This window comes from Salvelinus namaycush, chromosome 37 (genome assembly GCF_016432855.1).
Source record: "Salvelinus namaycush isolate Seneca chromosome 37, SaNama_1.0, whole genome shotgun sequence".
Classification (NCBI taxonomy): domain Eukaryota; kingdom Metazoa; phylum Chordata; class Actinopteri; order Salmoniformes; family Salmonidae; genus Salvelinus; species Salvelinus namaycush.
The window spans coordinates 30288816-30313853 of NC_052343.1; the positions used below are offsets into that span (position 1 = coordinate 30288816).

A 25038-nucleotide genomic window follows, 5' to 3' on the forward strand; every position below is an offset into this window, starting at 1 on the left:
CAGATCATGAAGACCCTGTCAGTGCTACCTATCTCCACTAAGAACATGTTGGAGGAGAGTCATGTCCTGAGCCTCATCCAGCGCTGGGCCCAAACGCATACACACTCCCTCCCCCAACCCCCCGGGGCCGAACAGGACGGCTACTTCAGTGAGAACACGTCCCTCCCCCAGGCCCCCGGGGCCGAACAGGACGGCTACTCCAGTGAGAACACGCCCCTCCCCCAGCCCCCCGGGGCCGAACAGGACGGCTACTCCAGTGAGAACACGCCCCTCCCCCAGCCCCCCGGGGCCGAACAGGACGGCTACTCCAGTGAGAACATGTCCCGCGCCCAGACCCCTCTCAACACTCCCGACGGCTCCTCTGCCTCCGTCGCCAAACTGGGCACTGAGTTGGACAGCGACACTCCCAAACGGGCCGTTTACCGTCGCCTCAAGATCAGCGAGAACAGCCTGGACAGCGCCATGTCGGACGCCAGCAAGGCCTCGGACGGTAAGGAGGAGGATGAGGAGATGGAGGACGAGGAGGTCTCAAGATCTGAGCCTCCAGTGGAGAGCAGCAAACAGTCCAAGACAGAGCTGGTGGTTGAGGCCCAGGCACAGTCTCCCACAAAGGAGGAGCCGACAGAAGAGCCAGTCACAGAGCTGGTGGTTGAGGCCCAGGCTCAGACTCCCACAACGGAGGAGCCGACAGAAGAGCCAGTCACAGAGCTGGTGGTTGAGGCCCAGGCTCAGACTCCCACAACGGAGGAGCCGACAGAAGAGCCAGTCACAGAGCTGGTGGTTGAGGCCCAGGCTCAGACTCCCACAACGGAGGAGCCGACAGAAGAGCCAGTCACAGAGCTGGTGGTTGAGGCCCAGGCTCAGACTCCCACAACGGAGGAGCCGACAGAAGAGCCAGTCACAGAGCTGGTGGTTGAGGCCCAGGCTCAGACTCCCACAACGGAGGAGCCGACAGAAGAGCCAGTCACAGAGCTGGTGGTTGAGGCCCAGGCTCAGACTCCCACAACGGAGGAGCCGACAGAAGAGCCAGTCACAGAGCTGAAGGAAACACCAGAGGAGGTGGTGGAGACCATGGAGATCACAGAACCCGAAGCTGAGAGCCAGCTCTGTCTTAAAGATCAGGAGGAGGTGAATGAGAAGGGCGGTGACGAGGAGGTGAAAGACGAGTGGAGTGAGGGACAGAAGGAGCAGCAGCAGGCAAGTCAGTCAGTGGAGGAGAGGGAGGTTGTGGCAGGAGAGCAGGACAACGTGGAGGTCCAGGAATCATCACATATTCAGCCAGTTCGGACGGAAGTTACTGAGACCCCTTCAGAGGAGCAGCCTGCTGAGGAGAAGGAAGAGGAGACCACCACAGCAGAGACTGGGACTGAAGATACAGAAAAGGCTCCAGGCAGCCAGGAACATCCAGGCCAGGTGGCCCCTGAGGGTCCCCCGGAGGTGGCCCCTGGCACTGAGGACGCTGCCCAGGTAGTGACCCCTGCCTCGGAGGCCCCTCCACCTCCCTCTCCGGTGGTCCCCGTGGAGCCTGCGGCGGTGGGGACGCCCTCGCAGGATGAGGAGGAGGGTGTGTCTGATGTAGAGAGCGAGAGGAGCCAGGAAGCCCTGCTCAGTGCTGTGGATATAGGAGACATGGCTGCTAGGCTGCTGGACAGCTGGAAGGACCTGAAGGCAAGGACACACACAAACACTGATTTAAAACACACTGATAAATAAATAAACACACACACTGAGTTTATTGTTATTTACATGTGTGGTGTGTGACTCATCCTTCAGGAGGTGTACAGGATCCCCAAGAAGAGCCAGGTGGAGAAGGAGATACACGGTAGGTCTCTGTCTCTGCCCCTCTCTCCTGCTCTTTCTCTCACTAGGTCTGTGTCCACACCTGTTACAGTGTAACGTTTTATTTTCAACAGTGCTGACAGCCTACCGTTGGTGGGGCTTTAACCTGTTTGATTGTTCCATGTATACAGATCGTAGTCGAGACCGAGACGCTGCCCCGGCTCGCACCCCCTCCGGCAGCCGAGAACGGGAACGGGAACGTGAGAGGGAGCGGGACAAGGAGAGGGACAGGGAACGAGATCGAGAAAGAGAACGGGACAGGGAGCGTGACCGGGAGCGTGACAGAGAAAGGGACAGGGATTGGGAGAGAGACCGGGATAGAGAGAGAGATAGAGAGAGAGACTGGGACAGAGACTCTGAGAAGACACCCCGCAGCACAGAGAGACGGAGGAGACGTGCCTCCACCTCCCCACCGCCCTCCGCATACGAGAGGAGCAGCAGGCGACATGTGGACCGGTAGGACTGGCTGGAACACCAACATGCTCATATACACTGACTAGCTATGGATGATCACATGTTCTTTGACTGTATGACTGAATGACTTTCTGAATCATTCCAGAATACTTCAACGGTTTTAGAAACAAAACTCTTGATGACTTTAGGCTCCTTTTTTAAATTGCACCCTTTTCCCAAAAGTAGTGTACTGAATAGGGTTCCATAGGGCCATGGGTAAAAGTAGTGTACTGACTAGGGTTCCATAGGGCTCTGGGTAAAAGTAGTGTACTGACTAGGGTTCCATATGGCTCTGGGTAAAAGTAGTGTACTGAATAGGGTTCCACAGGGCTCTGGGTAAAAGTTGTGTACTTAATAGGGTTCCATAGGGCTCTGGTTAAAAGTAGTGTACTGAATAGGGTTCCATAGGGCTCTGGTTAAAAGTAGTGTACTGAATAGGGTTCCATAGGGCTCTGGTTAAAAGTAGTGTACTGAATAGGGTTCCATGGGGCTCTGGGTAAAAGTAGTGTACTATATAGGGAATAGGGTTCCACAGGGCTCTGGTTAAAAGTAGTGTACTATATAGGGAATAGGGTTCCATAGGGCTCTGGGTAAAAGTAGTGTACTGACTAGGGTTCCATAGGGCTCTGGTTAAAAGTAGTGTTCTGACTAGGGTTCCATAGGGCTCTGGGTAAAAGTAGTGTACTATATAGGGAATAGGGTTCCATAGGGCTCTGGTTAAAAGTAGTGTACTTAATAGGGTTCCATAGGGCTCTGGGTAAAAGTAGTGTACTGAATAGGGTTCCATAGGGCTCTGGTTAAAAGTAGTGTACTGAATAGGGTTCCATAGGGCTCTGGTTAAAAGTAGTGTACTATATAGGAAATAGGGTTCCATAGGGCTCTGGTTAAAAGTAGTGTACTGAATAGGGTTCCATAGGGCTATGGTTAAAAGTAGTGTACTATATAGGGTTCCATAGGGCTCTGGTTAAAAGTAGTGTACTGAATAGGGTTCCATAGGGCTCTGGGTAAAAGTAGTGTACTATATAGGGAATAGGGAGCCATTTGGGATGCATACCAAAACTGTTGTTGACTTGTAGAAATGTCTGTTGTGTTGATCTCTGTAAACAGTAGTATTGACTGTGTGTTTCTAGGGTTGACCTGTTGATCTCTGTAGACAGTAGTATTGACTGTGTGTTTCTAGGTTTGACCTGTTGATCTCTGTAGACGGTAGTATTGACTGTGTGTTTCTAGGTTTGACCTGTTGATCTCTGTAGACGGTAGTATTGACTGTGTGTTTCTAGGTTTGACCTGTTGATCTCTGTAGACGGTAGTATTGACTGTGTGTTTCTAGGTTTGACCTGTTGATCTCTGTAAACGGTAGTATTGACTGTGTGTTTCTAGGGTTGACCTGTTGATCTCTGTAGACGGTAGTATTGACTGTGTGTTTCTAGGTTTGACCTGTTGATCTCTGTAGACGGTAGTATTGACTGTGTGTTTCTAGGTTTGACCTGTTGATCTCTGTAAACAGTAGTATTGACTGTGTGTTTCTAGGTTTGACCTGTTGATCTCTGTAGACAGTAGTATTGACTGTGTGTTTCTAGGTTTGACCTGTTGATCTCTGTAAACAGTAGTATTGACTGTGTGTTTCTAGGTTTGACCTGTTGATCTCTGTAGACGGTAGTATTGACTGTGTGTTTCTAGGTTTGACCTGTTGATCTCTGTAAACAGTAGTATTGACTGTGTGTTTCTAGGGTTGACCTGTTGATCTCTGTAGACAGTAGTATTGACTGTGTGTTTCTAGGTTTGACCTGTTGATCTCTGTAAACAGTAGTATTGACTGTGTGTTTCTAGGGTTGACCTGTTGATCTCTGTAGACAGTAGTATTGACTGTGTGTTTCTAGGTTTGACCTGTTGATCTCTGTAGACAGTAGTATTGACTGTGTGTTTCTAGGTTTGACCTGTTGATCTCTGTAGACAGTAGTATTGACTGTGTGTTTCTAGGTTTGACCTGTTGATCTCTGTAGACGGTAGTATTGACCGTGTGTTTCTAGGTTTGACCTGTTGATCTCTGTAGACAGTAGTATTGACTGTGTGTTTCTAGGTTTGACCTGGCTAACAGCAGTAAGAAGACCCGTTCCATCACCAAGGAACGCACCAAGCTGTCCACAGAGGAGCGCAGGAAGCTGTTTGAACAGGAGGTGGCCCAGCGCGAGGTCAAGAAACAACAACAACAGTTACAACAACAACATCAACAACAGTTACAACAACATCAACAACAGTTACAACAACATCAACAACAACAGCGGCAGCAGCAGCTCCAGACTCTAGCCTACGATGCAGCCCTGACCTACACTACCAGCCCAGCTGGCTTCATCCACTACCCCCCTGGCTACCCCCTCCAGACCTACGTGGACCCCGTCAACCCCAACGCAGGCAAGGTGCTGCTGCCAACCCCTCCCGTGGAGCCCCTGGTCCCAGCCACCCTGGTCTTGGAGCAGACCCCTCCCCAGGCTCTGATCACCGAGCTGGGCATGACCTCTCCCTCCTCTACCTCCCAGCCCCCTCCAGTCTCCAACCTCTCCAGCATCTCCCAACACATCCACCAACCCACTATTCCTCTGGAGCTCCACCCCGGCACCGCCCAGCAGTATGCCCAGCAGCCCAGCGGGGCAGGCCAGGACCCGGGGGTAGGCGTCCTGTCAGTGCCTGCTGTATCAGCGCCCCCTCAGGTGCTCTACTTTTATATTTCTGATTTAATGGGGTTTTATTTTATTGTAAAGTGACTTTCGATGTTTTGAAAAGCGCTCTAAATACCATTCATTATTATTCAGGGCTCCAGAGTGCTACCATTCGGTCTCATTTTACAACCCTTTGACTTGGCTGTGCGAGTAAACATTTTTAATTGGCCGCATCAGTGCAAGTTGCAAATTCCATCTGGTCCCCTAACTCCACACTTCCTTTTTTTTCTAATTATTGTTGTAGGTGTCGACGGGCCAGGGGAGTTACACCACGCTGTGGGACCCTACCACCCAGCAGGCTGTGACAGTACAGACCCAGGTAGCACCACAGTACCAGGTTGTCCCAGCACCACCTCCCACCCAGACAGCCATCTACTACCAGGGCCAGCCCTGTCAGACCATCTACAGTATCCCCACTGCCTATCCACAGGCTAACACACCTGTCCTGCAGGTAGGCACACACACTGCACAGTGTACTGAACAGTCAACACATATCGCCCTTCGTTGATAGAGGCTTTCAAGCAACGCATGAAAAAAAAGCCCTGTTTCATGACCAGATCAGAAGGTTTCTCTCTGAGTATCTGTGTGATCTCTGTGTGTCTGTCAACCCTGTTCTGGCCAGACCTACGCTGATCCGGCTGCCAACTACCTCCGTGGTCAGCCGGTGTACACGGGTCACCAGCAAGGAGTGGTGGTTCAGCAGGGGGGTACGGTCACTACCATCGTCACCTCACAGACTGTCCAGCAGGTAAGGCCTCCAGCCAGACCCAGGCGCATGAACACTGATGAAATATATGTATTAATCGTTGTCTGTATTTGTCTGTTAAAACTTTACACAAAGTCAATGACTTTCAGACTAGTTGCAGACTCACAAAGGTCGACATGTTGCGCATCCTCTCAGTTGTCCATCATCCGTCAGCGGTTGAAAAACCCCCACCTCATACACCAAATATGTCTGGCTGTACCCTTCCCCAAGCTACCACCAGGGGGAGGCAAAGTGTATCAACGTGATAGTAGTCTTGATTCTTGTCCAGCAGTTTCATACTGTTTTCTATCATGATGAAGGCCTCATAAACAGTTGTTTTCTAACCACTAGAGGAGACTTCCTGTCTTTTCACCTGCCTCTTTTCCTCTGTCCAGGAGATGCCCAACACTCTGTTAGTCCCCAACAGTATGATAGACCTGCCCCCTCCCTCTCCTCCCAAACCCAAAACCATCGTCCTGCCCCCCAGCTGGAAGGTAGCACGGGACGGAGAGGGAAAGATCTACTATTATCACGTCATCACCAGGTAGGCTGCCAGTCTCTGCCTGTCTCTGCCGGTCTCTCTCTGTCTGCCTTCCTGTGTCTTTATCTCGTACTGTCTGCTTTTGTGACTGTGTGTGTATCTGTCAGCTTGTCGGTCTGACTGCACATGTCTGACTAACTCTGTGTGTATGGCTGCGTTTGTCTGCCTGGAATGTGTGTCTTACTGTGTATCTAACCCCACCCTCCTATAGACAGACTCAGTGGGATCCTCCAAGCAGCTGGGACGGGGCCAGTGAAGACTCTCACAGCTTAGACCACGAGGCTGAGATGGACCTGGGGACGCCCACCTACGACGAGAACCCCTCCAAGGTGACCTTTAACCCTGAAAACACACAGGCCAAGGCCTTTCAAATGCATCCTTCCTTGATTTAATCACTAGCTAGGTTTCCATCCAATTGGTGAGGAATATTCTAAACTCTGCATAAAAAACATTTCGTGTATTTTCCCTCCAGAGATGTTTCCATCCAATGGACTTGTTGCAGATGAAAGGCTGTGTGTGATGACCACGTAGTGCACATGAAATACTTTTTGCGGTTTAAATTCAAGTTAAATGGGTTTCCGTCGCATTTTCAACTCTGAGGGTTTTCTCTGGATGTTTATTGGAAAGGAGCATCATGCTCATCACCTTGTTCTTTCAGCACCCTGTGAACCTCATCATTTATTTCATCTGTAGCCTAATAAACTGCAGGCTTTCCTGACCAGTCGCAGTGGGACGACCACACAACACGTCATCGCGTGACTCCAAGTTTACTTCCATATGATGGTTCTTTTATCAATATTTGAGCATAAAAGCGTTTCTGACGACATTTCTCGCATAATTCGTTTTACAGACACAAAAAGATCTCACCTTGTCTAGAGTATTTTGTTTTGTCGACACGTTTACCGTGTTCTGTTTCCATCAGGCCTGTCATGACGACAAAATAAATGATCCGACAAGTACTTTACTCGTGTAAGAAGGTTGGATGGAAACGTGGGCACTGATCTGTATGTTAGTTGATAGATGAAAACATGGCTTCCTTCCATCTCATTACTTTCACCAATCTGACTGGTAGGTCAGTGATTTCCTCAAGGAAGGAAGGAAGGTCTCCGGAAGGCTTTTTAAGGTATTTGAATAGTGCCCAAATCTCATGACTCATGGTTGAATCAGATTCACACAGGACTCTAGTCAAATGTAGTGCACTGTCCAGGGACTAGGGTGTCATTTGTCCACAGGACTATGATCATACATGGTCAGCAGAGTTCCATACAGTCTTTAGGTCCGAGCCCCTAGTGGTGTGAGTCTAGGAGTAGAAACCCTGCTATAATATCCATTATATTGCCTTGTGGTTTTTGGACTGGAGTTTTTCTAAAAGATGATGGCGTGAAACAAGATCTCTAAGTCATCTGTGAGAAAGCAAAATATTTTAGCTTCGTTTGCTTCCCGGAATGTTTGTGCTTGCGTGCAAAATGATGATAGTGTTCCTCCCATCGGTTAATTGAAGATGTTGCAAAAGGGATTATTTTCAGCTGTGGTTCCTTTCCTGGGAGAGAGAAAATCACCCCCCTGAAGGGCCTCTAGTCTAGAGTGGCAGACAGAGGCTACATCCTCAAATGGCACCCTATTCCCTACATAGTGCACCACTACCCGATGCATGCTGGTCTAAAGTAGTGCACTACATAGGGGCGAGGGTTCCATTTGGGATGCAGACAGACACTATAACGCTAGCTGTAGATACAGTGGATCACATCTTAAGAGCTTCTTCAACATCTGAAGGTAAAGGGTGAGCTAGGTTTAGGAGCTACAAGATCCCACCCACACATCTTCATCAACATCTGAAGGTAAGGGTGAGCTAGGTTTATGAGCTACAGGATCTAACCCACACATCTTCATCAACATCTGAAGGTAAGGGTGAGCTAGGTTTAGGAGCTACAAGATCCAACCCACACATCTTCATCAACATCTGAAGGTAAAGGGTGAGCTAGGTTTAGGAGCTACAAGATCCAACCCACACATCTTCATCAACATCTGAAGGTAAGGGTGAGCTAGGTTTAGGAGCTACAAGATCCAACACACACATCTTCATCAACATCTGAAGGTAAGGGTGAGCTAGGTTTAGGAGCTACAAGATCCAACCCACACATCTTCATCAACATCTGAAGGTAAGGGTGAGCTAGGTTTAGGAGCTACAAGATCCAACACACACATCTTCATCAACATCTGAAGGTAAGGGTGAGCTAGGTTTAGGAGCTACAAGATCCAACCCACACATCTTCATCAACATCTGAAGGTAAGGGTGAGCTAGGTTTAGGAGCTACAAGATCCAACACACACATCTTCATCAACATCTGAAGGTAAGGGTGAGCTAGGTTTAGGAGCTACAAGATCCAACCCACATATCAACATCTGAAGGTAAGGGTGAGCTAGGTTTAGGAGCTACAAGATCCAACCCACACATCTTCATCAACATCTGAAGGTAAGGGTGAGCTAGGTTTAGGAGCTACAAGATCCAACCCACATATCATTCCTGCTCTGCATGCATTATTTGGTGTTTTACGTTGTACACAGAAGATATTTTTCCAGAATTCTGCATGTGGAGTCTCAATTTGGTATTCGTCCCATTTTGTGAATTCTTGGCTAGTGAGCGGACCCCAGACCTCACAACCATAAAGAGCAATGGTTTGATTCAAGTATATATTTTTTTAGCCAGATCCTAATTGGTAGGTCAAATTTTGTTCCTTTTGATTACATCGAAGGCCCTTCTTGCCTTGTCTCAGCTCGTTCACAGCTGTTACCTGTGGCGCTGATGTTTAGGCCGAGGTATGTCAGGGCCCAGGTCTGGCAGAATCTGTGCAGAAGATCTAGGTGCTGCTGTAGGCCCTCCTTGGTTGGTGACAGAAGCACCAGATCATCAAACAGTAGACGTTTGACTTCAGATTCTAGTTGCAGACTGTTCTAGTGCCCACGCCATTCGTTGATGTATATGTTGAAGAGGGTGGGGCTTAAGCTGCATCCCTGTCTCAGCCCATGGCCCTGTGGAAAGAAATGTGTGTGTTGCCAATTTTATCACACTTGTTGTTTTGTGTACATGGATTTTATAATGTCGTATGTTTTTTCCCCCCAACACCACTTTCCATCAATTTGTATTGCAGACCCTCATGCCAAATTGAGTGGAAGGCTTTTTTGAAATCAACAAAGCATGAGAAGACGGCCTTTGTTTTGGTTTGTTTGTCAAGTAGGGTGTGCAGGATGAATACGTGGTCTGTCGTACGGTCATTTGGTAAAAAGCCAATATGACATTTCCTCACTACATGAGGAAATGTACAAGTCTGCTGTTAATGATAATGCAGACGATTTCCCCAAGGTTATTGTTGATGCATATCAATTGGAATTTGTGGTCTGTATATTTAATCATTTCATTTAGGATACTGTCAACATCACAGGCCTTTTTGGGTTGGAGGGTTTGTATTTTGTCCTGTAGTTCATTCAATGTAATTGGAGAATCCAGTGGGTTCTGGTAGTCTTTTAATAGTTGATTCTAAGATTTGTATTTGATCATGTATATGTTTTTGCTGTTCTTTGTTATAGAGACAAAAAAATTGGAGAAGTGGTTTATCCACACATCTCCGTTTTTGGATAGATAGCTCTTCGTGTTGTTTCTTTAGTGTTTTCCAATTTTCCCAGAAGTGGTTAGATTCTATGGATTCTTCAATTACATTGAGCTGATTTCTGACGTGCTGTTCCTTCTTTTTCCATAGTGTATTGTTTTAGTGATTCACCATAGTGAAGGCTCAGGTTTTCTGGGTCTCTATGTTTTTGGTTGGATAGGTTTCTCAATTTCTTTCTTTTGTTTTTTTGCTTTCTTCATCAAACCATTTGTCATTGTTGCTAATTTTCTTAGGTTATCTTGCCATTTTTGATTTGATAGGGAAGCTGATATATACTGTTTATGTTTTCTACTGCCAAGTTTACATCTTCACTCTTACATTTTGGCCAGGCAGTTGTCTAACAGGGATTGAATTTGCCTAATTGTTTTTTGGTTAGGTTTCCACACTACATTCCTTCCATCTGTAGCATTTCTTAATATTATTTGGTTCCTTTGGCTTTGATGCTTCATGATTTGAGTGTTGCTCTGTTCAAGTAGACTGTGATTTTGCTGCGATCTGATAGGGGTGTCAGTGGGCTGACTGTGAACGCTCTGAGAGAATGTGGGTTGAGTCCCCTCGACGCCTACCATTGACTATGTGTATATACCCAGCGTGTGACAGAGCTGCAGGAGTTGACCCGTTTTTGTTGGTTATATTGTCGTAGTTGTGCCTAGGGGGTTCTATGGATGGGGGAGGGAATGCTGTCCCTTCCAGGTAGGCGTTTGTTGCCACAAATGTCCCCGGGCCTGGAAATGATTGATTTCCCCCTCCAGGATGGAGAAGCTGTCTTTATTAAAGTATGGGTATTCTAGTGGGGCGGTATAGGTAGCACACAGTAGGAAATTTTTCTCTGTTTAGTTAATTTCCTTTTTGAATTTCTAGCCGAACGTAAAATGTTCCTGTTTTAATTAATTTAATAGAGTGAGTTAGGTCTGCTCTATACCAAATTAGCATAGCCCCTGAGACCCTCCCCTGTTTCACACCTGGTAGTTTGGTGGATGGGACTACCAGCTCTCTGTAACCTAGAGGGTAACCACTGGGTCCATCTCTATACCGTGTTTCACACCTGGTAGTTTGGTGGATGGGACTACCAGCTCTCTGTAACCTAGAGGGTAACCACTGGGTCCATCTCTATACCGTGTTTCACACCTGGTAGTTTGGTGGATGGGACTACCAGCTCTCTGTAACCTAGAGGGTAACCACTGGGTCCATCTCTATACCGTGTTTCACACCTGGTAGTTTGGTGGATGGGACTACCAGCTCTCTGTAACCTAGAGGGTAACCACTGGGTCCATCTCCTCTATACCACCCACCTGGTAGTTTGGTGGATGGGACTACCAGCTCTCTGTAACCTAGAGGGTAACCACTGGGTCCATCTCTATACCGTGTTTCACACCTGGTAGTTTGGTGGATGGGACTACCAGCTCTCTGTAACCTAGAGGGTAACCACTGGGTCCATCTCCTCTATACCACCCACCTGGTAGTTTGGTGGATGGGACTACCAGCTCTCTGTAACCTAGAGGGTAACCACTGGGTCCATCTCTATACCGTGTTTCACACCTGGTAGTTTGGTGGATGGGACTACCAGCTCTCTGTAACCTAGAGGGTAACCACTGGGTCCATCTCCTCTATACCACCCACCTGGTAGTTTGGTGGATGGGACTACCAGCTCTCTGTAACCTAGAGGGTAACCACTGGGTCCATCTCTATACCGTGTTTCTTGTACGATGACAATGTCTGTATTTCTTTAGGGAAGTCTGGGTTCCTGCTCTTTAGGCCAAAGGCAGATGACTTCAGGCCTTGGATATTCCAGGATGAGATAATGAAGGCTTTGTGTACCATAAAGTGTCCAATGTTGTTAGTCGTGTGGTTTGGCCTCAGGCCAGTAAGTGTGAGCAGAGCCTGCTGAGCATCTGGTACATGCCATTGGCTTGGGCTAGTGTAAGAGTGGGGGTTGGGCCTGTTAGCCTGGGTGTATGTGTGACTTTCATGTTGAGGCCCTCTTTGTGGGGGGCATGGGGTGGGCAGGAGGGTCATAGGTCTGATCTGAGGGTGCCTATATGGGTTGTAGGCATGGTTATTATGTATTTCTCTCTCTCCTTTCTCTCTCCTCTCTCTCCTTTCTCTCTTTCTCTCTCCTTTCTCTCTCTCTCTGTCGTTTGTTTTCCCTCTTCTTTGATCGTAATGGAAACCAGGTTTGTGGTTTCTTAGTTTAGCGTCTACGCACTGGGCCCTTTTGTCTCTGAGCTGAAATGTTTTCAGATGTGTCTCTCCAGAGAGGGAGAGACCCGTTCTTTGAACGATGGGATGTCTCCGTCTCTCTCTTTCTTTACGATGGGATGTCTCCATCTCTCTCTTTCTTTACGATGGGATGTCTCCATCTCTCTCTTTCTTTACGATGGGATGTCTCCATCTCTCTCTTTCTTTACGATGGGATGTCTCCATCTCTCTCTTTCTTTACGATGGGATGTCTCTTTCTCTTCCTTTTTTTATGATGGGATGTCGTTGGCCAATAAAATCAATGAGCTCAAGGACCGTTTCCAACATGTCTTGATAGTGGTGTCTGTGTCTCTCTCTGTCTGTCTCTCTGTGTCTCTCTCTGTCTGTCTCTCTGTCTCTACTGACCAGGACCTGAAATGATAACCACTGAGTTTCTGACACCACTTAAATGTTATTTTCCCTGTTGACCCCTGATGATAATTTAGCGTTTTGGTTAGAGGGCTTTGCATCCCACCTGGGAAATAATCTATGTTAAACACTGGCTCATAAAGTGTTCTCTTGTCAGTCTGAATGCTTCTCCCTGGTACGCTCCGTGGGCACACCACCCATCAGGAAGCACGGAGCAGAGCTGTGTGTGAATCCATTGTGGTTCTCTTTGATCTTCACCACCTTGGTTTGGGGCGGGGGGGGGGGGGGTGCGGCATCAACTGTCTACTGCCTGTCTCTGGGGGAGGGAGGGCATCAACTGTCTACTGCCTGTCTCTGGGGGAGGGAGGGCATCAACTGTCTACTGCCTGTCTCTGGGGGAGGGAGGGCATAAACTGTCTACTGCCTGTCTCTGGGGGAGGGAGGGCATCAACTGTCTACTGCCTGTCTCTGGGGGAGGGAGGGCATCAACTGTCTACTGCCTGTCTCCGGGGCTGGGGGAGGGCATCAACTGTCTACTGCCTGTCTCCGGGGCTGGGGGAGGGTGGGTACTGTTAGCCGGAGAGGGAGCCCAGCCTTCATCCTGGCAGGATATCCCTGCTTTGTGTGGCTCCCTCCTTTCCAGTTGGAGGGGGCTGGTGACCAGGCGTGGCCTGCCTGCCTGCCTTCCCCACTGGCCTTGAAGTCCAGGGCCTCAGCCCAACACCTGCCATGTTTCATCCATGGCCTCCATGGTGTGGCTGACACAGCCTCACTTCCTTTGATCTGGGCCTTTTAGCTCCAAGAAATGGCTGCCACCTGCTGCTGTCTGCCACAGCTGAGAAAATGACAGTAGCTATGACCCAGACAGACTGCTAGGCGACCGTTTAGAGGAATCCACGGCCGAACCAAGCTAGTCAAACGAAACGTGACTGTTCTATAGACTGACATGTTCCCTGACCTCTCTCGTGTGTGTGTGTGTGTGTGTGTGTGTGTGTGTGTGTGTGTGTGTGTGTGTGTGTGTGTGTGTGTGTGTGTGTGTGTGTGTGTGTGTGTGTGTGTGTGTGTGTGTGTGTGTGTGTGTGGTGTGTGTGTGTGTGTTTCCACAGTTCTCTACTAAGACAGCAGAGGCAGACACATCCAGTGAACTGGCCAAGAGGAGCAAGGAGACGTTCCGGAAAGAGGTGAGTCAACTTCCATATCTCAGTCTTCCTGTGATTCCTCCTCTCATCTCGCCTCCTCATCAACTACACATGGCCAACAGTATGTGGATATCTTGCTCATCGAACATCTCATTCCAAAATCATGGGCATTAATATGGAGTTGGTCCCCCCCTTTGCTGCTATATCAGGCCTGCTGGAGGTCATTTTGCAGGGCTCTGGCAGTGCTCCTCCTTGCACAAAGGCGGAGGTAGCGGTCCTGCTGCTGGGTTGTTGCCCTCCTACGGCCTCCTCCACGTCTCTTGATGTACTGGCCTGTCTCCTGGTAGCGCCTCCATGCTCTGGACATTACGCTGACAGACACAGCAAACCTTCTTGCCACAGCTCGCATTGATGTGCCATCCTGGATGAGCTGCACTACCTGAGCCACTTGTGTGGGTTGTAGACTCCGTCTCATGCTACCACTAGAGTGAAAGCACCGCCAGCATTCAAAAGTGACCAAAACATCAGCCAGGAAGCATAGGAACTGAGAAGTGGTCTGTGGTCACCACCTGCAGAACCACTCCTTTATTGGGGGTGTCTTGCTAATGCCTATAATTTCCACCTTTTGTCTATTGCACAACAGCATGTGAAATTTATTGTCAATCAGTGTTGCTTCCTAAGTGGACAGTTTGATTTCACAGAAGTGTGATTGACTTGGAGTTACATTGTGTTGTTTAAGTGTTCCCTTTATTTTTTTGAGCAGTGTATTTTGATTTGTTTAACGCTTTTTTTTTTTTGGTTACTACATGATTCCATATGTGTTATTTAATAGTTTTGATGTCTTCACTATTATTCTACAATGTAGAAAATAGTAAAAATAAAGAAAAACCCTAGAATGAGTAGGTGTGTCCAAACTTTTGACTGGTACTGTACATGCATGCATTTGGAAAGTATTCAGACTCCTTTTTCCACATTTTTGTTAGGTTACAGCCTACAGACATTTTGTTAGGTTACAGCCTACAGACATTTTGTTAGGTTACAGCCTACAGCCATTTTGTTAGGTTACAGCCTACAGCCATTCTGTTAGGTTACAGCCATTCTGTTAGGTTACAGCCTACAGCCATTTTGTTAGGTTACAGCCTACAGCCATTTTGTTAGGTTACAGCCTACAGCCATTTTGTTAGGTTACAGCCTACAGACATTTTGTTAGGTTACAGCCTACAGCCATTCTGTTAGGTTACAACCTACAGCCATTTTGTTAGGTTACAGCCTACAGACATTTTGTTAGGTTACAGCCTACAGCCATTCTGTTAGGTTACAACCTACAGACATTTTGTTAGGTTACAGCCTACAGACATTTTGTTAGGTTACAGCCTACAGACATTTTGTTAGGTTACAGCCTACAGACATTTTGTTAGGTTACAGCCTACAGACATTTTGTTAGGTTACAGCCTACAGACATTTTGTTAGGTTACAGCCTACAGACATTTTGTTAGGTTACAGCCTACAGACATTTTGTTAGGTTACAGCCTACAGACATTTTGTTAGGTTACAGCCTACAGACATTTTGTTAGGTTACAGCCTACAGACATTTTGTTAGGTTACAGCCTACAGACATTTTGTTAGGTTACAGCCTACAGACATTTTGTTAGGTTACAGCCTACAGACATTTTGTTAGGTTACAGCCTACAGACATTTTGTTAGGTTACAGCCTACAGACATTTTGTTAGGTTACAGCCTACAGACATTTTGTTAGGTTACAGCCTACAGACATTTTGTTTAAATGGCCTTTCTTTCATTAACACTTGCACTAGTCTTACTAGCTCGCTCTGACTTTGAGAAAAACATTTACTCACCAGGACATTAACGGTTGTCCACTTGCCCCGGGGCAAGTAAAGAACAAAGTTGGACAAGCGGATTATACACTGAGTGTACAAAACATTAGGAACCCGCTGCTCTTTCCATCAAGGTTCCTGTGTGTATCAAGAACGTTCCACCAACCAAAGGACATCCAGCCAACTTGACCCAACTGTGGGAAGCATTGGAGTCAACATGGGCCAGCATCCCTGTGGAACGCTTTCCACACCTTTTAAGTCGTCTGAATGGACAAGTTTAAAAAAGAACAATCTCAAACAATTAGGCTACACCGATCAGAAAGGGATGGAAAGTGTCCTCGGGATGCGATGTTTTACTCTCTGTCCTACCGGTCTCTGCAGAGCTTATCAGAGTATAATTATAGTAGGCCTGCGCTGACAGGCACGAGCGGTTTTTCAATTATGTATTTGCGAGATTATTTTTTATTTTTTATAGATCAAAGCCGCGTTTGCACATTTGACAAATGGCTAAAAAAGTTACAAGTTAATGTCAAGCCCATCTTACTATGACTGAGATATGTGGTTGTCCCACCTAGCTATGTTAAGATGAATGCACTTGTAAGTGGCTCTGGATAAGAGTGTCTGCTAAATGACTGAAATGTAATGAATGACATCTCTACATGATCGATTTGACCTCCTATTTCCTGTGTTTAGATGTCCCAGTTCATTGTGACCTGCTTGAATCCCTTCCGGAAACCAGACTGCAAACTGGGACGCATTGTCAACACTGAGGATTTCAAACACCTTGCCAGAAAGGTAGGGGGGTGTGTGTGGAAAGCAATCATTTGGGAATTTGTATTTTATTGTCTCAAACCATCCAAAACATGAACCTCTCCCAACAGTCGGAGTATTAATTTTAAGTCATGGATAGCAATTAACTTCAAAGGATAAAGGTATTCCCCTTCACATCTCACTAAAGCTCTTCCCCTTCACATCTCACTAAAGCTCTTCCCCTTCACATCTCACTAAAGCTCTTCCCCTTCACATCTCACTAAAGCTCTTGCCCTTCACATCTCACTAAAGCTCTTGCCCTTCACATCTCACTAAAGCTCTTGCCCTTCACATCTCACTAAAGCTCTTGCCCTTCACATCTCACTAAAGCTCTTGCCCTTCACATCTCACTAAAGCTCTTGCCCTTCACATCTCACTAAAGCTCTTGCCCTTCACATCTCACTAAAGCTCTTGCCCTTCACATCTCACTAAAGCTCTTGCCCTTCACATCTCACTAAAGCTCTTCCCCTTCACATCTCACTAAAGCTCTTCCCCTTCACATCTCACTAAAGCTCTTCCCCTTCACATCTCACTAAAGCTCTTCCCCCAGACCAGAACTAAACGCCTGAACCTTCAGCTCCCACTGCTTCTGGGTGTATCCCAAATGGCACCCTATTCCTTCTGGTTGTATCCCAAATGGCACCCTATTCCTTCTGGTTGTATCCCAAATGGCACCCTATTCCTTCTGGTTATATCCCAAATGGCACCCTATTCCTTCTGGTTGTATCCCAAATGGCACCCTATTCCTTCTGAGTGTATCCCAAATGGCACCCTATTCAAAAGTAGTGCACTATGTATTGGAAATGGTGCCATTTGGGAGATTCTCTCTTTCACTCAATGTTCAGCCAGCATTCTTTTTTTCAAAGGGCAGAAAGCTCTGTTTTTTCCCCTCAAGTAGTTTTGAGTGTTTCTCTGGGTTGACAACCACAACTCGGTGGGGACTTGTTTAAATGGAGTGCCATTTGGACACACCACTACTCTTGAGCACATGGTCACAATAAACAAAGAGAGGCCAAGTAAACTGGCATGTTCACATGTTTATTTAATACCGTGCAGAACAATCCCTTAAAGCAGAACCTCTTAAACTAGAGCGCCAGCTAACGTTTTGGATTGACTCGTTTTATACAGAGAGCTGAGATTTTTGGGACGCAGCCCTGACATTTGACCCTCTACATTTTAGGAGGAGAACAAAGCTCATGAAATGGATCAGTCAGAATGAAAGCCTCATCTCTTCACAGTGTGACCTAACCTTCCTTTTGATGGAGATAGTTTCACTTTTGTTGTTGCAGGGTTGTAAAATTCCCATAACTTTCCAGGTTTTCCAGAAATCATGTTTGGAAGATTCACGGAATCAGGACGGAATTAGCAGAAGATCCTGAATCCTCAAACCAGGATTCTAGAAAACTTGGGATTTTGCAATGCGATGTTGTTGTCAGGAGAAACATCTAACTTCCTTTTCTTCTGTCCTTTTCTCCCCCTTTCTATTCCTCCAGCTAACTCACGGCGTCATGAACAAGGAGCTGAAGTCCTGCAAGAACCCAGAGGACCTGGAGTGCAACGAAAACGTCAAGCACAAGACCAAGGAGTACATCAAGAAATACATGCAGAAGTTTGGCAACATCTACCGGCCCAAAGAGGACACTGAGCTGGACTAACACTGCGTCTGACTGGAGGAACAGAACAGGGATCAAGACTTGAAAATATGATTAGGCTACGGTTGTTTGGGGCCCACAAACGGTGAAAGGAGACACACTGAAACCCAGATTAAAGTCAAGTCACGCTGGGAAACTGAACTGTGGAGGTGGGATCGCTCCAGACACATATTTATGAGGAGGACATGTTTATGTTGACTAAGACTGTGTCTTAAACTGATGCCTTGAAGGCTTGCCGCCGGGCCCACTGACTAATGGGAGGGGACTAGTGGGAGGGGGGTGAGAATCATGACGAGGAGGGAGGTGTCTCCCAAGGGGCAGAGGCTCCAGGTGAAGTGTCCACAGAGAAGTGTGCGACACCTAGGCTGCGTCTCAACTAGCACCCTATTCTCTGTGTCCTATGTAGGGAATAGGGTGCTGTTTGGCACTCAGACCCAGAGAGGGGTGCTACATTAACCTATAGTGTCACTATCGTGTTAGCTTTCTACATTTTTTTCTTACCTAACTAACAATGTTTTCAAATCTTATTTACATATTCTCTCTAGAACTCTTCCTCCCCTGTCTGAAAAGGATTCATGAAAGAGTCGGACATACCATCATTTTAAATTGCTCTTCAATGTTTTTCCACTGTTGGGATGTTGCTGTATGAAGTCCGGCAGTGGTAATTAACTGGTCTAAATGGATCAGTGTAAAGAAAGAGAATCTCTGTTTGTCCATATGACTGGCTTTCCTCTGGTGCGCCCGCACGCCACACCCCCCAAGCCAGCCATTGACTTGACTAGGGTATCTGGTGCTGCTTTTGGCTGGGCTGTGATAGTCCAAGCTTTCTACTCTCCAAGCCCTCCCTGCCTTCAGACCACAATCCTCCGGAGCCTCTGTTATATGGAGGCTGGGTTCGGTTCGGATGGAGGCTAGGTTCGGATGGAGGCTGGGTTCGGTTCGGATGGAGGCTGGGTTCGGTTCGGATGGAGGCTGGGTTCGGTTCGGATGGAGGCTGGGTTCGGTTCGGATGGAGGCTGGGTTCGGTTCGGGTGGAGGCTGGGTTCGGTTCGGATGGAGGCTGGGTTCGGTTCGGATGGAGGCTGGGTTCGGTTCGGATGGAGGCTGGGTTCGGTTCGGATGGAGGCTGGGTTCGGTTCGGATGGAGGCTGGGTTCGGTTCGGATGGAGGCTGGGTTCGGTTCGGATGGAGGCTGGGTTCGGTTCGGATGGAGGCTGGGTTCGGTTCGGATGGAGGCTGGGTTCGGTTCGGATGGAGGCTGGGTTCGGTTCGGGTGGAGGCTGGGTTCGGGTGGAGGCTGGGTTTGGTTCGGGTGGAGGCTGGGTTCGGTTCTATCGTTCTGACTGGTGTCCTTATGGGAATTCCTCCATGGCTGCTTACCAAATAGCACCCTATTTCCTATATAGAGCACTACTTTAGACCAGGGCCCATAGGGGAATCCCAGAGTGCACTACTTTAGACGAGAGCTCTATATAGGGAATAGTGTTCATTTGGGACATAGTCCATGTTCCAATGCTCCCTCCCTGAGTAAATATTTTTTATTTTTTACAAAAATGTAAGAATGAACTTTATTATGGAGCTTGTTCTCTTCAGTCCGCCTACTCAGACAGACGGACGGACAGACTTCAAGAGGACTTAGTGGTGAATAAGGAACAGCAGGGGACGGGGTTACTGATCAATGTTTTTGTCTTTAATTAACTTGTACTATGAAGTGAACAGGATTTGGATGCTATCAGACACATGATGCGTATGTGTCAGTCAGTCTGTCCCTCGTTCTGTTTCAACTACCCCCCCTCCTCCACAATGGGGTGTAGCGTTGTAATTTTAACTCTATTTCACATTGTTTTACTATTATAATTCCTTTAGACGGGCATCACAGAGGCGCCTGTGCTGTCGTCTTGTTGCTACACAAGCTGTTTTACTCCTTAGTCTCCGGGGTAACAAGGTTTGTGTCCTGTCGTCAGGGTTACCGGTTCATAGGCTTGGGGGTCGTTGATCATTTAGGTAACTCTCACACCACCATTTAAATTGCATTAAAACCATGTTCAAACACACACATGTATTATAGTGCTTTATATGTGAATATATTGAGAAATAGTTTGAGAATGTTTAGGTAAGCAGAGTCTTTGTAAAAGGATGGACTGTTGGTCCACTTGGCTATTGACAGGTTATAAGTATACCAAACACAGGTGAATGAAGGGGGGGAGTGTTGAAGTGAGTTCCCCTGTCTGCTCCAGCAGCTCAACTCAACACCCCCTTCCTCTGTAAACTAAAGCCAGGATTCCACCCATTCACAGACTCTTGTTTGAATATTTTTTATTTTGGTGGTGGGGGTTGCAGCGTTTTTCTGTTTTGTTTGTTTTGAGACAGATTTTTTTTTTTTGGTATGTACAAAATGAGTTTCACCCCAACTCTACTGTAAGTACTGTGCAAGCACATTGTCATACTGAGTGTACAAACATTTTAAAAGAAAAATAAAGTTTTTGTAAAAATGTGTATTCCATTTTCACCTTGCACACTATTGAAACATTTCTAGAGTGTTTACCCAGAACCAAATGAGAAGTACCTCCACTACATGGTTAGACACCCGGTAGTGCACTGCATGCCACCCAATCCCCGTTTCCACTGTTTATGTACTTACCCCTTCAATACAGGATGCATATGGAGGGATAGATAGGCTGACTACATCCCAAATGGCACCCTGTTGCCTATTTAGTGCACTACTTTTGACAAGATGTAGATGCCCTGTTTACTGATTTGAAATATGTACGCTGAACAAAAATATAAATGCAACATGCAACAATTTCAAATATTTTACTTATTTACAGTTCATATAATGAAATCAGTCAATTGAAATAAATTCATTAGGTGCTAATCTACAGCTTTCACATGACTGGGAATACAGATCTGCATCTGTTACAGTGGCGGTCAGTGCCTCTGAGGGAGCACTTTTCTTTTTCAAGAGCCTGGCCTTATTTCTATTACAGCATGTTGGATGACTGTCATTCATAATCCATTTCAATGTAACATCAATAGGTTTAGGCTACTACATGATAGTCAAATGTTCCCTATACCCATCATGAGGTTGCTACAACCTAGCCAATGAATGAAAGTTTCCAAGTAGGTGCACACAGGTTGAGATAAAAATGTAAGATGACAGTGACACATTCAATACAGCCTTGGACACTCTTGCCTGCATCTAGCTGACCTATGGTGTAATCATTAGTCCAACAGTTGCAAACGAGAGTTTCTATTGGACAAATGCATGGAATATATATCCCTGTTTCGTTTGCTTTCGTTTAAGAAACGTTTTTCAACAGAAGAGGCGGAATGAATACACCACTGATCACGCATAAACACAGTTCAGTGTCAGAGCAGCCACGTAGTCCCTCTCAACCTTTTCCCTTCGTTTGTGTGACCAGACGAAAAAACCTTTCTAAGCCAAACCATGTCATAACCGCCACACAGCGTACATCGTTGTCCCCGTATTAGCTAAAGTGAATGTCCTAGTCAACAGCTAATATAACTAATGTGTTAGTAAACCCGCTACAATCATGTAACGTTAGGGTGTCAGTAAGTCAGTAAGCAGTTACACCGGTGGTCCAGTGGCAATAACTTAATCAAACTAAAAGCTTACCTTGACTTGGAAGAGATCCAGTGTTGTGTTGGGTAGTCATAGCCAGCTAGTTAACATAGCATCCCTCTGTTTGAGCAGGGTGTTTGAATAGGCTAAACTAGCCAGCTGCATTTGCTAGCTAAGTAAGTGAAACTGAAAGTGAAAAAGAATGACACTCGCTCTCTTGCTTCTCCTTCATTTTTGAAATAATTAATTTGTTGACAACTGTTCAACTATTTTCTTTCTCTCTTTGTCAACTACTCACCACATTTTATGCACTGCAGTGCTAGCTAGCTCTAGATTAATTCTCTGATCCTTTGATTTGGTGGACATGTCAGTTCATGCTGCAAGATCTGTGTTTCAATCAATTATTTGGTGAAGTTAATATATTTAGTGTAGTTTTATCTAAAAAGGTCAACTTTTTCAATGTCTTAACATTTTTAGGAAATTTACTGAGGATGGTCCTCCCCTTCCTCCTCTGAGGAGCCTCCACTGATCTGTTGGTCCCAGATACCATTTAAATAAAAGATAGGGGTGTGGATCAGAAAACCAGTCAGTATCTGGTGTGACCACCATTTGCCTCATGCAGCACGACACATCTCCTTCGCATAGTGTATCAGACTGTTGATTGTGGCCTGGGGAATGTTGTCCCACTCCTCTTCAATGGCTGTGCAAAGTTGCTGGATGTTGGCAGGAACTGGAACATGTTGTCGTACACATTGATCCAGAGCATCCAAAACATGCTCAATGGGTGACATGTCTGGTGAGTATATAGAAATGTTCAGCTTCCAGGAATGGTGTACAGATCCTTGCGACATGGGTTATCATACCGAAACATGGCACGACAATGGGCGTCATGATCTCGTCACCGTATCTCTGTGCATTCAAATTGCCATCAATAAAATGCAATTGTGTTCGTTGTCCGTAGCTTATGCCTGCCCGTACTATAACCCCACCACCACCATGGGGCACTCTGTTCACAACAGCAAACCGCTCGCCTACACAATGCATAGACATGTAGTCTGCGGTTGTTCTCTTAAACCACGTTGGAGGCAGTTTATGGTAGAGAAATTAACATTCTATTCTCTGGCAACAGCTCTGGTGGACATTCCTGCAGTCAGCTTGCCAATTGCACGCTCTTTCAAAACTTGAGACATCTGTGACATTGTGTTGTGTGACAAAACAGAACATTTTAGAGTGGCCTTTTATTGTCCCCAGCACAAGGTGCACCTGTGTAATGATCATGCTGTTAAATCAGCTTCTTGATATTCCACACTTGTCAGGTGGATGGATTATCTTGGCAAAGAGGAAGTGCTTACTAACAGGGATGTAAACAAATTTGTGCTAAAACATTTAGAGAAATTAGCTTTTTGTGCGTATGGAACATTTCTGGCAGAGAGCCTCTGCCCTGCATCCCAAATGGCACCCTAAATGGCAAATGGGACCCATAGGGATCTGGACAAAAGAAGTGCACTATATAGGGTATCGGGTCCCTCCCTCACCTCCACCCTCACCCCACTCTGAGTTCATGTGCATTCCGCAGCCCCATGCCTGTGTGCTCCAGACCGCAGTTAAGCTGGAGTGTCTGGTGTCCATGACGGCATGGAACGCTGCCTGCCCCGGGCCCTGCTAGAGAGAGACGCAGGCCTGCTCCCACTTAGAGCACGGAGTAAAGACAGAGAGAGAAATCATGGAACACTGCCTGCCCCGGGCCCTGCTAGAGAGAGACGCAGGCCTGCTCCCACTTAGAGCACGGAGTAAAGACAGAGAGAGAAATCATGAACAGATTTCAGCTGAGAACAGAGTGAGTAGAAGTCGTGGAGGAGGGGAGGGAGGGACTGGAGGGAGGGAGCAGGAATCTCAAGGAAAGGGAAAGCATATCTTAAAAAATAGTTTGGGTGAAGACTTTTATCTAATACTGTCTCTGTCCCAACCCCTTTAAATACCCTCCTAATACTGTCTCTGTCCCAACCCGTTTAAATATCCTCCTAATACTGTCTCTGCCCCAAACCCTTTAAATACCCTCCTAATACTGTCTCTGTCCCAACCCCTTTAAATATCCTCCTAATACTGTCTCTGTCCCAAACCCTTTAAATACCCTACTAATACTGTCTCTGTCCCAAACCCTCTAAATACCCTCCTAATACTGTCTCTGTCCCAAACCCTTTAAATATCATCCTAATACTGTCTCTGTCCCAAACCCTTTAAATACCCTCCTAATACTGTCTCTGTCCCAACCCCTTTAAATACCCTACTAATACTGTCTCTGACCCAAACCCTTTAAATACCCTCCTAATACTGTCTCTGTCCCAAACCCTCTAAATACCCTCCTAATACTGTCTCTGTCCCAAACCCTTTAAATACCCTCCTAATACTGTCTCTGTCCCAAACCCTTTAAATACCCTCCTAATACTGTCTCTGTCCCAAACCCTTTAAATACCCTCCTAATACTGTCTCTGACCCAAACCCTTTAAATACCCTCCTAATACTGTCTCTGACCCAAACCATTTAAATACCCTCCTAATACTGTCTCTGTCCCAAACCCTTTAAATACCCTCCTAATGCTGTCTCTGTCCCAACCCCTTTAAATATCCTCCTAATACTGTCTCTGACCCAAACCCTTTAAATACCCTCCTAATACTGTCTCTGTCCCAAACCCTTTAAATACCCTCCTAATACTGTCTCTGTCCCAAACCCTTTAAATACCCTCCTAATACTGTCTCTGACCCAACCCCTTTAAATACCCTACTAATACTGTCTCTGACCCAAACCCTCTAAATACCCTCCTAATACTGTCTCTGTCCCAAACCCTTTAAATACCCTCCTAATACTGTCTCTGTCCCAACCCCTTTAAATACCCTCCTAATACTGTCTCTGACCCAACCCCTTTAAATACCCTACTAATACTGTCTCTGACCCAAACCCTCTAAATACCCTCCTAATACTGTCTCTGTCCCAAACCCTTTAAATACCCTCCTAATACTGTCTCTGTCCCAACCCCTTTAAATACCCTCCTAATACTGTCTCTGTCCCAAACCCTTTAAATACCCTCCTAATACTGTCTCTGTCCCAAACCATTTAAATACCCTCCTAATACTGTCTCTGTCCCAACCCCTTTAAATACCCTCCTAATACTGTCTCTGTCCCAAACCCTTTAAATACCCTCCTAATACTGTCTCTGTCCCAAACCCTTTAAATACCCTCCTAATACTGTCTCTGTCCCAACCCGTTTAAATATCCTCCTAATACTGTCTCTGTCCCAACCCCTTTAAATACCCTCCTAATACTGTCTCTGTCCCAAACCCTCTAAATACCCTCCTAATACTGTCTCTGTCCCAAACCCTTTAAATACCCTCCTAATACTGTCTCTGTCCCAAACCCTTTAAATACCCTCCTAATACTGTCTCTGTCCCAAACCC

General features: G+C 46.5%; 1 protein-coding gene across 1 annotated transcript in view; it reads left to right on the forward strand.

Annotated features, from left to right (window-relative positions):
• setd2 (SET domain containing 2, histone lysine methyltransferase) overlaps positions 1 to 20501 on the forward strand; it is a 38859-nt gene extending 18358 nt beyond the window's left edge. The window contains exons 10-20 of the mRNA XM_038977081.1: positions 4 to 1668; positions 1774 to 1822; positions 1971 to 2295; positions 4373 to 5000; positions 5254 to 5460; positions 5632 to 5757; positions 6150 to 6298; positions 6507 to 6624; positions 13674 to 13748; positions 16235 to 16336; positions 17845 to 20501. Of these exons, the coding sequence (XP_038833009.1) occupies positions 4 to 1668; positions 1774 to 1822; positions 1971 to 2295; positions 4373 to 5000; positions 5254 to 5460; positions 5632 to 5757; positions 6150 to 6298; positions 6507 to 6624; positions 13674 to 13748; positions 16235 to 16336; positions 17845 to 18006 (3606 nt within the window). The 3' untranslated portion in view covers positions 18007 to 20501. The remainder of the gene's footprint in view (positions 1 to 3; positions 1669 to 1773; positions 1823 to 1970; positions 2296 to 4372; positions 5001 to 5253; positions 5461 to 5631; positions 5758 to 6149; positions 6299 to 6506; positions 6625 to 13673; positions 13749 to 16234; positions 16337 to 17844) is intronic.
• The last annotated feature ends 4537 nt before the right edge of the window (positions 20502 to 25038 follow it).